The 15,557-nt window shown below is 40.7% G+C and overlaps 1 protein-coding gene across 4 annotated transcripts in view; it reads right to left on the reverse strand.

Moving 5' to 3' along the window:
- Positions 1 to 11,512, reverse strand: part of LOC101158220 (calpain-5) — a 29,980-nt gene extending 18,468 nt beyond the window's left edge. The window contains exons 1-6 of one of the 4 annotated variants that reach the window (XM_023962155.1): positions 11,487 to 11,512; positions 11,114 to 11,346; positions 10,836 to 10,967; positions 9,908 to 10,116; positions 9,540 to 9,732; positions 9,269 to 9,459 (exon numbers count right to left, since the gene is read on the reverse strand). In XM_023962155.1, the coding sequence (XP_023817923.1) occupies positions 9,269 to 9,459; positions 9,540 to 9,732; positions 9,908 to 10,116; positions 10,836 to 10,967; positions 11,114 to 11,278 (890 nt within the window). In that variant the 5' untranslated portion in view covers positions 11,279 to 11,346; positions 11,487 to 11,512. Of the gene's footprint in view, positions 1 to 4,310; positions 4,423 to 9,268; positions 9,460 to 9,539; positions 9,733 to 9,907; positions 10,117 to 10,835; positions 10,968 to 11,113; positions 11,347 to 11,486 lie in introns of those variants that run through there. The other 3 variants (XM_023962153.1, XM_023962154.1, XM_023962152.1) reach the window with 3 other exon arrangements.
- Between the last annotated feature and the right edge of the window lie 4,045 nt (positions 11,513 to 15,557).

A 15,557-nucleotide genomic window follows, 5' to 3' on the forward strand; every position in this document is an offset into this window, starting at 1 on the left:
GTTGACAGAGAAAGAATCTCTTAGAAATCTTCCACATTTACCCTGGACTAAGGGGCCAGCAGATGTAGGACTAATTAAAGGATGCCCACCAGTGCTCATTATTATAGACCACGGAAAAAACAATATCCTTTAAAAGATTATGGAAAAGAGGGAATAAGGCCTGTGATAGAGGAGCTGTACAAAGCAAGAGTAATAGTCCAGTTCCCAGAGTCACCTTGTAACACACCAATTTTCCCAATAAAAAAGGCTCCTCCTTCTAGATCTTTGAAGATGGTTCAATATTTGAGACCATTAAATAATGCTGTTGTACAAAGAACACCTTCTGTACCAGATCCACACACCTTATATTCAAGAGCAACTTGGTTTTCAGTAATATATCTAAGTAATGTGTGTTTTATCAGTCCCGCACCCAGACAGTCAATATTGGTTTACATTCACCTTTGAAGGAAAGAAATACACTTATACAAGACTTCATCAGGGTTACGCAGAAAACCCTAACATTTTTTCTGATGTTATTTCAAACTATTTAGCAAGATTTGAGCCATCTAGGAAAAGTTAAATCATTGTGATTTTGTAAAATAGACACCATAGCTTCATTAACTTACTTGGCACAGACTGGAAACAAAGTAAAAAAAGACAAATTACAGCTATGGGCCCCACAAGTTAAATACTTGTGCCGCACTTTAACATTACAGGGTAGAAAAAGTAATTGAGGTCAGAAAATGTGTAATTTTATCCGCTCCATAATCAACAAAGAAACAAACTATTATTTTTAGGGTTATGTAATTATTGTGGCATGTAGATTCCAAACTATACTGAAATAGCAGCCCCACTGCAAGACTTGATTTATGGAGAACGCCTGGCAGCTCATGATAAAATTAAATGAACAGAACAAGGTGTAAAAGCATTTTGTGAAAGTATATCTTGAATTCACCTATCACATTGCAAGAAGAAACATCAGGGTGAGGCTAATTCTAACTGCTAGATGGGGTAGTGTGACGACAAAGGGAAGCAGCTGTATAGAAGCTGCGTGTCTCAATGTCAGTGAAGCAGGGAGATTGTAGGAAATAATCCTGTCGCTTTTAGATTACTTTCCTTGTTGCATGTTCAAAAAAGTCGAGAAGGAGAAAACCACGGGATTCCACCGGATTAAGTTTAACAAATTTATTCCCTAACAATATTTCTAAAAACAGAATAAAACAAAATAAAACAGATCATCTGGGTTCTCAAAGTTTCAGAGCTTGCACAGCGCCAAAATTACCAACGTCTTAGTGCCAGCCTGTTGAGAACATCGGAAGCTTCTCCGTCCAGCTGTTTTAACATGTCGGTTTCAGCCTCCTCCTTCGTAAAACAGCATGGCGTCCAGACTCCTCCTCTGGACGCTCGGATTGGCTGGCAGGGAGCCTGCCTACTTCTGTCAGTCCATGTTAGGAGTCAGCATCCGTTTCCCGCGTCGGAAGTCACCTCCCAGACTGACATGGTCCCGCAATCAAATGGCTCCCCAGGTGGTCCCCCACATGTGGCCGGATCTTCCTAGCATCCAGTAGACAATATACCTTTGTTCCCCACACGTGAGCAGATGCCTGTGGCGGTTCCCAGGGATTGAATCAGTCTCAGAGATGATTGATTTATGATCCAAGTCAGACCTACAACCAAATGGCCTCAGAAGATCAAAGACCGTTTTCTCCTGAAGGGGATGAGTTCGAAGCTGCAGCATCAAAACCTCTTTACATATGCAATTTTCAGGAAGTCCCTTTGAAATTCAAAGGAACCACACACAGTGAACCTGAAGGAAACCTTCAATGAAACAAAGATAAGATAAAAGCCTAGGAGAAATGAGGACCACAAAAATATAAAATTCCTTCAAGATCCACCTAGTTTTGGGGGAGAAAGCACACCAGGTCCCTTTTGCAATACACTGATCCTAGACACTAGGGCTGCACGATATGAGGAAAACTTGCGATTTTTTCCAGTTTCTGATGTTCCTTCTTCCTGATGTTCCCATCGCTTGGCACTGCCACATCCACCACAACGGTTTTCCTCTGTTCTTCGTCCACCACTACAATGTCTGTTTGGTTCGCCATTACCATTCTATCGGTCTGGATCTGGAAGTCCCACAGGATCTTTGCCCTTTCATTCTCTACCACCTTTTGAGGTGTTTCCCATTTTGACCTTGGGATTTCCAGTTCATATTCTACACACATGTTCCTGTATATTATTCCAGCCATTTGATTGTGGCGCCTCATGTATGCTTTACCTTCCAACATCACTCTGGTGCTCAGGGCTTGTTCCTGAGCTGCCAGGATGAGTGCTTTGGTGCTGTCCTGAAGGCCAGCCCTTTCTAGCCATTGGTAGGACTTCTTGATATCAGCCACTTCAGTTATGGTCCGGTGGTACATCCCATGCAGGGGTTTGTTCTCCCATGAGGATCTGTCCTCCAGCACTGTATCCTCTGCTCTCCATTGCCTGAGACATTCACTGAGCACACTGTCAGTTGGGGCCTTGAGCTTGATGTACTCATGCATCTTGGATGTTTCATCCTGGAGAATGGCTTGCATGCTGACTCGGCCTCCTTCCTTGCGGCTAGCATACAGTCTCAGGGTGCTGGATTTGGGATGGAATCATCCATGCATGATGAGGAGCTTTCGTGTCTCAACATCCATGGTCTGTATCTTTTCTTTTGGCCATCTTATTATTCCTGCAGGGTATCTGATAACTGGCAGTGCGTCGCTGTTTATTGCCCGGGTCTTATTCTTGCCATCGAGCTGGCTTCTCAGGACTTGCCTTACTCGTTGGAGGTATTTAGCGTTTGCAGCTTCCTTGTTGTATGCACCAGGTTGCCATTTGCCTGCGGAATTCCAAGGAACTTGTAACTGTCCTCAATGTCTGCTATTGTTCCTTCTGGGAGTGAGACCCCTCCTGTGTGGACTACCTTGTCTCTCTTTGTCACCATCCGGGTGCATTTATAGAGCCCGAATGACATCCAAATCCTGGTGGTGTGGATCAGGGAGTCAATGTCACACTCGCTCTTAGCTTATTATGGGACATGTGTCCTGATGGGTTTTTGTAGTTCAGTGATCAATTAAAACAATTTAAAATACCAATTACAAGAGATTAAAAAAGGATAAAAGATATAATATCACAGATCATACTAAGGGGGAGAGGCATATTAAAACTAAATTGAATGTTAAGGACAACTCAAACTGTCTGTTCTCCTTCAGTTTCCCCTTCATCCCCACCCCGCCTGGTCTCCCCAACGATCCAGACACGGTGCTGGTTCATCTTAAACACGGCTATCGTTGCATTTTCCCCACATATTTTTTAAGTGCGTCTAAGAAGTGTTTAATGTTAAAGCCCATTAGCTGTCACGCATGTAGGTGTGGGACATATATTTTCCTCAGCTGACCATCTCTCATGGGAGCGGTGTGCTGCCATAACAGCCGTGCATGAGAACTGTTTGGTCGGGGTTGATACACCGCCGCACGCCTAACCGTAACCATAACCTTAACCCTCCTCCGGCTCTGTGCGGCCCAGAGAAAAGTTCAGCACGGACTGCATGTATTTAGAAAATTACGAGCGAATAAATACGTTCTAAAAAGGAAAGTAAGGAACCACTTAGTGTGGTCCGAGGAGAGGGCTGTCAGGTGTCCTGCCTTAAATGCTGCTTTCAAGCCCGGTCATTGTCACGCCCCCCAAGAGTTGTATGCTCCACTGGGATTGGTTGCTTTGTCCACACATTTTAGCCAATTACAGTGGCCATACCCTATTCTTCTCACACGCATTGGCCGCCTCACAGACAGGCATCACTCAATGATACGTGATTGTGTGCTTGCGTCTCATGAGTATGTGCGCGAGTTTGTGTGTGTGTTTGCGCGCCTGTGCGCTCGCGTCTCATTGATTATTTCATTGATAGTTGACGTGCCCCTTCCACATCTAATGTATGGGTGGGTAGGCAAATTTACTGGTAGCACATGTGCGACTGGATGTAAAATTCAGTAATCCAGTAATCCAGTAATCCAGACTGCGACCAGACTGGTCGCAGTCTGGAGCCCTGGTAGAGGAGGTGACTGATGTTGGCCCCATTTCTGAGTCTGTGAATTGTGAATAATTCCTCTTGGTAAGAAATGCACGATTTTGCATTTTCGTCGAAATAAAAAGGCTGTGTTAGAGCTAAAAGGTAAAGATATGTATTTGTCTCTAAGATGTTATATAATATCCAATAACTACAAGATCTGCCTTTTTTTAACCTTGAAAGGTTTGGTCAAACTTCTCTTAGACTAAGCTTCGCACCAAGATGATCACTGTCTTACCACAGGCCTGGGTCCACATTGGTGAAAATTCGCAGCATGAACTTTCCCTGTGCACCAGGATCAGGGGTGGAGGGGATGACGACGTATTGGCCTTGAGGCAGGTTGCATCTCATGAAAACTGATCGATAACTGGAAAAAGATTTTTTTCCTGTTTGTTTCTGAGTCTGGTGCATTTCAGAATTTCTGTTCAACTCCACCTATAGAAAGAAAGTTTACATTTTACAGGAGTGGACCCTTATGTTTTATTTCTTTTTTTGTAGCCCATAAAGTAACCCTTTATATAAAACTAATGAAATACTTTTAGAATACTTATAAAATATAAACAAAATACATATGTTTCCATTCAGAAAGACACAAAAACAACTGACTAATTTACATTGTGTTTGGGTGAAATATGAAGTTTTTTCTGGCAGTTTGAAAATGTCATAAACACTTCAAGCTTGCAATTAAAATATAAATTTTGCAAATTACAAATAAATATGAAAACAATCCTATTCATACTTTTTACTTTTCAAATTTAAGTCTTAGATTAAAGCTAAATCAAAAGTTTTTTTGAGTTTTCATGTTTTTTGGCAAAATAATTCAAAGAAAAATCCTTTTTGCATTTGCAATGTGACTACGATTTGATAAAATGCATTTTGGAGAAGACAAACTAATGTTGAATTTGGTCAACTTTGACAGTAGAATACAAAGCTAAGTGATAAAAGTAATATGTTTTACCTTCCAAACACTAAAGTCAATGGTCACATGTTTTTCCTGACCAGTTTTTTTTTTGATCCTCTGGTCTTCTTGTTGCAAGTTGATCAGGACTTCATCAGTTATCTTTGTCACATCAAACAAATACTGAAAAAGACAGTTTAAAAGACAGTTAAAATCTGAATTGCTTTTGGGCTAACAAAAAAGCAGATAAATGTTACCTTTGGATTCTGTCTGGTCCAATCCCCATGATAGAGAATTTCCTTCTTAAGGTTGCTGGTAAGTAAATTATCAAAAATGTGGCAAATATCTGTCTTACTGAAGTGTCCGCACCAGTCTCTAAATGACATCCTGTGAAAGAGAGCAAACCTGGCGTTGTTAGCACACTTCCTTAAGGTTTACTATAACCTCAGAAATGGACTGCAGTGATTTAGAGATCTTTGTTGTTTACCAGAACTCCCCATCATCTTCCACTGTGAGACCAAGATTGTGCCTCTCTGTATCACCAATCTTGGAGCATTCCTCAGAGCTACAAAACACAAGCAAAGAAGGTGATTGATGTACATGACAACAGTATGAAAAGATTTCCTAAGGAGAATCGTCCCATTAAAATCCATTCTTTTAAGGTTTTCTCAATAATCGATTGGTGTTTCATAAAAGTTAAAAAAGTCATACCTTGTCAAGCGGAATTGCTGATTGGAATACTAAGAACTGAGTAATTCTTTTGAGTGGGTTGAAGATGGTTTACATTTTCCCGTCTTAAATTATGAAACCATTTTTCAATGTGTATCAGGTTTTTAATGGTTGACTGACTCAGATGCAAAAAATAGAAGATTATTTTATGTGTAAACTGACATCCAACAAAATAGCGGAACTGATTCTGCAGATTACGATACAAGCACCAAGTTTGGTATGATGATTCTGTAGGGGATACTTGTCAAATGTGTCCGATTCGTTATTTGAAGATCCAGGATGTAGCTATTTTTAAAGATGGGTGGCAAAATGGCCTTACACACCGTCTTTTTAATGGAAATACACCTATTTGTTCATTTTGAGAGATTTAAGTGTCTAGTTATATTCTTTCAGCATGCCAACTCTTTTCATTTTTATTTTGGAAGCTTCAATTACATATAGTTTTTTTTTTTTTTTTTCTTCTTATTTTTTGCATCTTAATTGCACATATAACATCAACACAGGGGAACATGAATAGTTTGGAGATTAAGATACTCTAAGTGGCTGAAATGGTAATTACAGAAAAATGCATCACTCCCATCAGTGACTGACTGATGCACAGTCATTGACCCTCTTGTTCAGTGTTATGGTCATTGCTTCTCTACATCCGTGTTTTCAGTGTTGAGCCAAGGCACACTTTGTCCTTAACAAAAATCCTGCAGCACACCAGCATCCAAAAATTAAAAAAGTAGAAACTCATAGTCTGTATTGATGTACAGTCCCTCCACAATCTCACGCGCATTTTTGTGATAATTGTGGCAGAAAAAGCTGGAAGTTGCAGCTGTTTTTTCTAAAAGATGCAATAAAAGTTTAGTTATTTTTCTGTGTTAATTTTCAACTAAATTATTTAAAATTTTACCCTGGTAGTTGTTTTTTCCCTTCAGTTTAATCACATGCAATTTTATGTAACCTCTCAAAAAAGCAAGTCTATTCCTTCTGAATAACGATTTATTTTTTAAATATTTTTTTCAATGTTAACGCAAAGGCAACTGTAATTTTTGAACAATTATATGATCACAATATGTTCGATAATTTTTACACAAAAAGACTAACATTATATTTATATTTTCTGTAGCTACAAAAAATGAACATGTTGAAGTTTTATTAGTTTTACTTTTGTCTTAATCAGCAATTAAGTTTTTAAAGACTTTAACAAAAACGTTTTATTTCTTTTTAGATTATTAAATTGTTTCAATTTAGAAACATTATTAGAAAAGTGTTTCAGTCTTTTTTGTTTTGCTGGTTTGTTTTCTTTTTAGTATGTCTTTTCTATTCTTCTTTTGTTTTGGTATTCTTCTGGAAGTTATGGGGTTCTTATTGTAATTTTGTCTTTAAAAATTAATAAAGTTTAAGTCATAAAAAAAAGAAAAGTGTTTCAGTTACAAAGATGACTTGGACCAAACTCTGGGATGTTTGGCTGTTAATAAACACAAACTTTGAAGGAGAACTAAACTGTTGACTTCTGATTTAAACAAGAGGATTTAAAAAACTGTTTCATGTTTGTTTGTTGTGGTTTCAAGACGTTTAACAGGGAAGACTCATTTTACGCTGAGACGCTGTCAATTAACCCTCATAGGAGGTGTTATGCTAAACTACCACAGATGACAGACAGACCCGTTTCTCTGAGCTTCATTGTTTGTTCACTTGTTCCACGGTCTGACACCGGATTCTGTGGAAAGCCACACCACTAAAGATGAGCCTTAGTTGTTATTTTTGTTGGAATTGACAGACTTTATGAGCAGAATCAGAACAAGGAAGTGAAGAGTTTAACCACTTCTGATTGGTCAGACCGATGACATATGATTCAGCCTCCAAGAAAGATTGGTGGAGAAAGTTGAACGAGCGGTACTTTTCCAAAAACAGAGCTGAAGCTGTGGCTTTGCCATTGTTATCTAATAGAATCAAATAAACACAAAGAAAAAGTATTTTAGGATCTATCATATTCTAAACTCCCCAGTGTTTTATCAGGGCCTGTTTGGATGAACAGAGAGCTGATATGCTGGAGATGATTAACGTTTTTAGGTCAGGGAAAATTGATAATTTCCAACGGCACACCAGACCATCTACCACGGCACACTAGTTGTCTACTTTAATTTCCTGGTCACAGATGAAACATTCTAACCATTTTGCGTCTGACATTCTCGATAGTATTTTGCTGCTGCTGCTACTGCAATTGCTCCCCTTGCCATCATGGCTATACTCATCCTCTACCCAATCTAGTAGGATTTGCAAGTGGTGATGTGAGGCCTTCATTCTTCTCCATTTGACAAGGACAACATTTGTTCCAGTCGGTATGATAAGATGTACATTTGGTGGCAAATTGGGTTTTTGAAGCCATTTAGTCCCATGTCATCCTGCAGCTGTGACTCTCTTCCCAGAACACTCTTGGATGCCCCCTACTGTTTTAAGGGCTTTTGTGACTGCTAAATAAACTGCTTTACCCTCTCCACCTTGAGTCATTGCATATTGGTGTCCACTTTCACATACCAAACCTGACACATTCATCCCTTGCCATCTGTACACCATCCAAATCAATTTGACCCCCATTATCTTTGCTCGCCTCTTCCATACTGGCATACCCTGTCAATTCAGGTTCAACTATTGTAATTTAGGTAGCGTTTGAGGCACTAAGTAAATGACTCCTTCGCAGCTGGCATTGAAGCAGGTGATGAGTTTCACAGCATTAACTGTCACCAGTGTCCCCTGGTAGTGCCCAACAATCAATCCTATGCTTTATTCTTTTGATGCTAGACTACTCCCATCACTCATAGACTGTGTGCTGCCTTCACCTACTTTAACCTGTGAGCTAACACAACTATACATCAAAATCCCTCAAATCAACTGAATACATCCATATCTATGAAAAACCTGGTTCAAATGGTAAGTTTGGAGGCCACATTGAAAAAATGGTCACCATCTTGGATTTTCAAATGGCCAATCGAGCAGATTTGGTAAGTTTTCCCTACGGAATAATCATACAAAATCAGGTGCTTGTATCAGTTTTAAGAATTCCTATGAAAATGTGATCATCAGCTTTTCTAAAAGAGGAAGGACATTCAAAAGACAAGACATGAAATAAAACCCTTGGCAAAAAGAAGTCTATATAAGTGTAATACATGTCCTTGGTATGTACTTAAAATGAGACATTATACTTGATTATTTTTTAAATGCAATTTTTCCTACAATTCACATACATAGTCCATAATATACTTGCTATAATTATATTCACATATAACAAACTTCAAGTTTGTTGCTAAGGGAACGTATTACAAAAGATCAGTAATCAAGGGGAAAAGGAAGATTATTATATAAAAAAAAACAAGCAAACCATTCAAAGAGGAGTAAATGGTTGTCTTTTGGATTTGTATTAAAACAACAACAAAAACGTTATTTGTTTAAAAAAGGATCATTCAACACTGAACATTATATTTATGACTGGATCTTTATGTAACTAATTCTATGATTGTCAGTGTCAGTCACAACAACTGCAATGAGGCTTTTGAATCTTCTTCAACATGCCTCCTGCTTACCTGTCACTCCAGGCTCCATTCCACTCCATTTTTCCCCAGGGGTTTCTCATTCGGATCATAGGAAGAGTTTCAGTTTTGAAGTGCGCCACCAGCTCATGACATAAATGGATTCTCTTCACTGCCGTCACAGAGTATGCATGACCCTTCACCAGACCGTTTGCCATCTTGAACTCAAGTTCATCCGGTTTTGCCTGTAAAATGCAGAAAGTAGGTAAGTACAGTCAAAATATCTAAACAGCAGAGATCAGAAATCTTAGGGGACCTTACAGACCTTGATGGAACAGCTGATGATTCCTCCATGTTCATAAACTTTGAGTAGGTTTTCAAATAGATAATCTTGATTTCTTTGGTCTTTGTAGAAAGCCTCTCTCTCTAAGTCAATGCGTTCATATACAGCACCAGTGAAATCCACCACAGCATCTCCAGCGAATCCTCCACTTAAAGACTCATAGCACCCATAGAGTCTGAGATAAAAATGCAAATGTTTAGTTGGAATAAATGGTTACCATTCTTCCATACAAACATGGAGGAAAGGTAAGAATAACACTGTACAATATTCTGGTGTCTGATAAAGAAGCGTCAAGCTTGGAAGTATTTCTGATAGGCAGAAACACGAGTACATAAATCAAGTGGACTGACTTGGCATAAGCCTTCTCCAGCAGAGCACTCCAGAATTCCTTTTTGCTGTTTGAGTGACAGTAGATCAGTTTTCCATTAATAGTAGGCAGCCGGTCGTCCACGACTACATCTGTCCACTGACCAAAGACCCAGAACTGAAAGTGGAAGATCCCGGCATAGTTTTCTGGATGTTTGGGATCCCACTCCTGCTCCTGCCAATCAGGAATCACCTGGAAGCATGTAAATGAAAATTAAACTCATTCAAATATTGTTAAACATTAAAGATGCCTTAAGATCTAATAACTTAAAAGCCAATTTGTTTTGTTCTTTTATTTTAAGATTATTTGCTATTAGCTGTTGCATACATACACATGTCTGTTTTACGTCTAACTCATCCCCTGAAGGGGCAGTGCCCTAAAGTTTGATTCTTGAGCAGACTCGGAACAGTAACCCAAACCAAAGGTTAGCCACAGGGCTCAGTGTCAAGCAGAAAGCTCCCATAAATTATGTCTTTGTCAGAATGTTAACCCACAACTTTCTAGTCTTACAGCAGACACAACCAAAGCTGTTGAGATGGTTGATACTGACCACCCAATCTGATGGATCAGGTTTGGTCTTCAGTAAGCATTGATTTAGAAGAATTTTGATTAACAAACATTCAACTCACACTCTCAGATATATTTCAAACCATACATTTTTTTCCAAGGTTTTGATAATCTTAACAATAATTAGCAAGGGTTTGCAAAGGTTAAAGGTTTACGGCTTTTGGTCAGTTATCTCCAATTTTTTTTAGCAAGTTGTGACATATTTTGTTTACATGAAATAGAAAGTACAAACAGTGATGCAGTTTTTAAATCTTAAAAAACAATGACACTTTATATAAGATAATTGATATATGTCTATTGTTTATTCAGTGCGTAAATATATTTAATATATTTCTAATACTCACTTTTTGCCAGAGGTGTGGCATCATAGCAAGGCATGAGCTCGCAGCAACAAACCAGCAGTTTCCTATTTCCCCCTGATACAAGTCATGGGAATTGATCCCTTCCACAAACAGATGAGGGTCTGAGCTTATCTTCTACATTTAAAAAAAGATATTGATGTTTAGATTATGTTTTCAACAGAAATTTGCAAAAAATTTGGAATTAATTCAGTCTGATAAAACAAATAATATAGCTTTCTGGTTCAATTTCCTTTTGACCACCTTTTTTTACTGCCACTCACCCATGGCCGTTTCCATTCCACTTTACCAGGAGGGGGTTCTTTATAAAACAGAGATGAATCGTCTGCGGGGAACTCTGGATCTCTGAACAGAATCTTTCTCTGGATGGATTCCCTCTTCAGGTCAGCATAACGTTGATTTTTGAACGGGACAACAGAGGAGGACATGGCTGAGACACTGAAACCTCACGGCTGGAGATGGATGATAAACAGACAAGATCGGTTGTGGATTTGGTCTGAAACAAATCAAACAGATTTGACACAAATGCATCTTCTGTACAAATATCTATGTTTAAATTACAGTATGTTATGAAAAGACTTTTTACCAAAGAGCACTTAAACTTCCAAACACACGTTTGCTTATTTTCACACTAACCTTTGTATTCAGCGTTTATGTTGCAACTGTAACATGAAAGACAAAAGAATAAGAGTCAAATGGGTGAGGCAGGAGCTTTCAAATTCAGCTACAAATAAACTAGTAGAATCAAACACACACAGCAGTGTTTCTGCACAAATTCAGTTTGAGTTAAATAGGAAATAAGAATTTAAGAAAAGAGAAAAAATACTGACCTTCACAATAGCTCTCACACAGCAGCACGATACTGATTCACTGTTATACAACAAGCGAAACTTAATCCCTGAGCCTAATTTACATACCAGTGACAAATCTCCTCCCAAGTGCTGCTTGGAGCCACACCTTACCTGTGTTTCTTCTTAGAGAGCAGATTCTAATAAATCTTTAACTTTACAATACCTAATATTCCACTAATACTAAAACAAGGAAAACAACTTATTGAGTATTTTTAATTCTGACTGATTTCTGATGTGTGTTCAGGTCGTGGTCGCTAGTGTTCCTCTGATTTCCAACTAAACTAAACACTAAGAATAAAAACTCTTTAGGATTAGGTGTTTACTAGAAAAATAAACATTTTTAAGACTTGCATTTAAATTAAAAATGTAAATGTTACATTGTGGCCTTTTTACATTTATTAGTTTGTTATTTTTCGCTTTAAATTTAAACAATCATCAAATGTAAATAACGTATAACAAACTTTTAGGTTTGTTTAAAGCTTTTAGTCAACAAACAAACAGTTTTATAACCTATTCCACGTCACATTGGCTAACACAATTACACATACACATTTACACACTAATGGCCACTGTGCTGCCATACATGGCACCAACATTGAACCATGTTGGGGTTCAGTGTCTTGCCCAAAGACACTTTGACACATCGACAGGCAAGGTGGAAATCAAACCTTCTATCCGCCAACCAGAAACCATTCTACCTCTACACCACAGCTACAACAACAACAATTGCTGCATGACACAGCCTAAAAACCGGTGTGACAGGAAAAGCATTTTTGAAGCAAGAGGCATCATGCATAGACTAAAAACAACTAATACAAATAAGGAGGAAAGGTAACTGCTTTCACAGTTCTGTCCGTCAGCCCCATAAAAGGTATTCAAAAAAAAGTCATCTTTTAGGGTAACTCGAAGTTACCAAACACCTGAATGCCGCACAGCAGTAAAGCAACAAAAACTGTGCTTTTTTTTATTGTGGACAACATCGTTCCATTAGTAAGTGGATTAAAAAAATAAAAATAAAATAAAAAAAACACGGCTGGGTCTTCCAGAATAACAATGACACCAAACACACCACGTGGCCAATGAAGGAGTGGTTTTCTAAGAAACATTTGAATTTCCTGAAGTGGCCCTGCCAGTTCCTGATCCCAACCGCTTTGAAAACCTTTGCACGGAGTTGAAAGTCTATGTTAGGTGTTATATGGAAAGATCAACCTGTCAGATCTACCATTTATTAGCCAAACAGTTAAAAAAAAGGATTGTTTCAAAAGTATTAACATAAACGTAATAACATAAAACTTTTGCGAGCACTGTGACAGTAATCCACCCGACAGTTACATGCACGCACTGTGGTTCTGCACACCTGTCCAGGCTCTCTGGCAGCAGGTATGTGCCGATCTATCAGTCTGGTTTAAGGTTTCAATCACGGCCTCACCGTCACTTTGTGTGCTTGGTGACATGAGTGCCATCAATATAGAAGGACGATTAGTATCTATCATTTTCTTAACTCTTTGTATTGCTAAAAAATCTATTTTAATAAATTGGAAAAACAAGAAAAATATAAATATAAGTCAACACAGAAATCTGCTGTTTGATCATATCAGCTTGGATAAAATGTCAGCCCAAAGTTCAAGTAACTTTGAAAGAATTCAGTCTATCTGGTCTCCCATAGCTAACTCCATGACTTAGGGGGTGGGGGGCCTGGTCGTCGCCGCTCTTTGCCCTTCTGCTGTGGTTCGGGGTGGGGGTCGGGGCCTCCGGTGGCCGACAGGGGGTGGTGGGGGTTCTGTTGGTCGGGGGGCCGGGTCCGGTGCCTGGGTGGGGCGGGCTGGGGCGCTGCGTGGTCCTCTGGGCTTGGGTGTGGGGGTGCGTGGTGGGGGGTGGGGGTGGAGTGGTGGTCTGGCTTGGCTTGGGGGGTTGTTCCCTTTGCCTGTGCTTGGGGAAATTGGCGGGGGGCCCTGCTCGGGGGGGAGGGGGCCCAGCGGAGCTGGATGGACTGCCCATCTACACCTGGGGCTGGGATCAGCCCTTCCCTGGCTTTGGGACGGGACGGGACAACCCTCTTGGGACCCCCGGTCGCTCTGGGTGTCATCCGCTTTGGCTGCGGGGTCTGGGTTGGGGTGGGGGTGGGGGGCTTGTCGGCCCTGTCCTGTGGGGGGGGAGGGGGAGCCCACTATTGGTACGGGACCTTGTGGGGTTGACGGGTCGGGGTCTCTGCTGAGGCAATCGGCGGTTACCCCGGCTGGTTGGCTGCCTCGGTCCCGTCGAGGCCTGACCAGAGCTCTTCTAGGGCCGGCGCTTGGGGGTGGGGGCCTGGGCTTGCTCCGGGGGGCCGGCACTTTCTGGCTCCTCTCTCTCTGTGTGGGGTGGGTGGTGCTGGGCCTGGGGTGTCGGCACCTCCGGGGATAGGGCCCCTGGGCTGGGGGGGCCAGGCCCTATGCTGGGGGGGGGCTGGGGGACAGCTGTTTCACCACCAGGGGACAGTCTACGAGCTGTCCCCAACTTACCCCCTTCCTCATATAACCTCATATTAGGGTGAGGGTGTGGGGGATTAAGCCTGCGATGCGCCTTGGGGGGGGGGGGGGGGGGGGGGCTACTTGGCAGTGGTCCCCCCTCCCATGGTTGCCGTATGGAGTGGGCCCCCCCTCTTTTGGTTTTATTTGCACCTTAGATATGTAGGGCCCTTGGTAGGGGGGGTGCTTGGACATCACTGCCAGCAAGCAGCAGAAGTCCTTTTAGCACCCTACCCGCCAATTTTAACCGCACCTTAGACATTTAGGGGCCCTTGGTGGGGTGGGTGAGGGGACATCACTGTGAGTAATCAGGAGATGTCCCCTGAGTGCCCTACCCGCCAATTTTAACTGCACCCCCCTTAGTACACACACCCCTCCCCCCTCAAAATATACATTCCAACACAAACACACACACATGCACACACACACCCTCACAAAGGTGGGACCTAGGACCATCTGTCCCCTACCACTTCCCTGGTGGGGGGTACGGGGCCCTTGGCAACGGCAGCCGTGTCCCCTGGGTGCCGGTTTCCTGGGCCCGGCGGTGCTCTCTCCGCGCGCGGGGGTGGTTCACATTACACCTGAGCCGGGGGTGTCCGTGTCCCTGGGGTGTGGGTTCTGGTCCTTGCCCCTAAAAAAGCAGTATTACATTGTAGAAAGCAAAACAAAATTTCAGAAACGTAAAACTTAAAAAACAAAAAAGATAAAACATTTCAGAAAACAAAATTAATTTCCAGAAAACAAAATGAATTATTAAAAAATGAAAAAATTTCAGAAAACGAAATTAATTTCCAGAAAACAAAATGAAATATTAAAAAATGAAAAACATTTCAGAAAAAAATGAAATATACAAAAATGAAAAACATTTCAGAACACAGATTTAATTTCCAGAAAACAAAACGAAATCTTCAAAAATGAAAAACATTTCCAAACCGGAAGAGGCAGGTACTATGGGACAACGCTGATTGGATGATGATGTTTGTCAATCATTTGAACTGAAAAGTATTTTAAATGAAGCGATGCCAGATTTTATCGTCCGAACAACAATGGATCATAATAATCCACGTATTTCCCATTTACATATTAAATTGAAAATGCAGCAAACGGATAATAAACGTTTAAATTCTTTTTTTAACATTTCGCCTGACACAGGAATCACCCGGAAGTAGTTTGTGTGGATGACGTCCGTTCTGCAGGTAATCAATGAAGGGGAGGACGAATGGATAAAACGTTAACTTAAACGTTAATCTTTGAATATTTAGCGGATGTGCTGACAGAGCGCACACAGAAATATCAACACCAACCAGGTTTACAAATGTTTCGAAATGTCTGTGAGAGGATTCTGTCTG

This window comes from Oryzias latipes, chromosome 14 (assembly GCF_002234675.1).
Source record: "Oryzias latipes chromosome 14, ASM223467v1".
NCBI lineage: Eukaryota > Metazoa > Chordata > Actinopteri > Beloniformes > Adrianichthyidae > Oryzias > Oryzias latipes.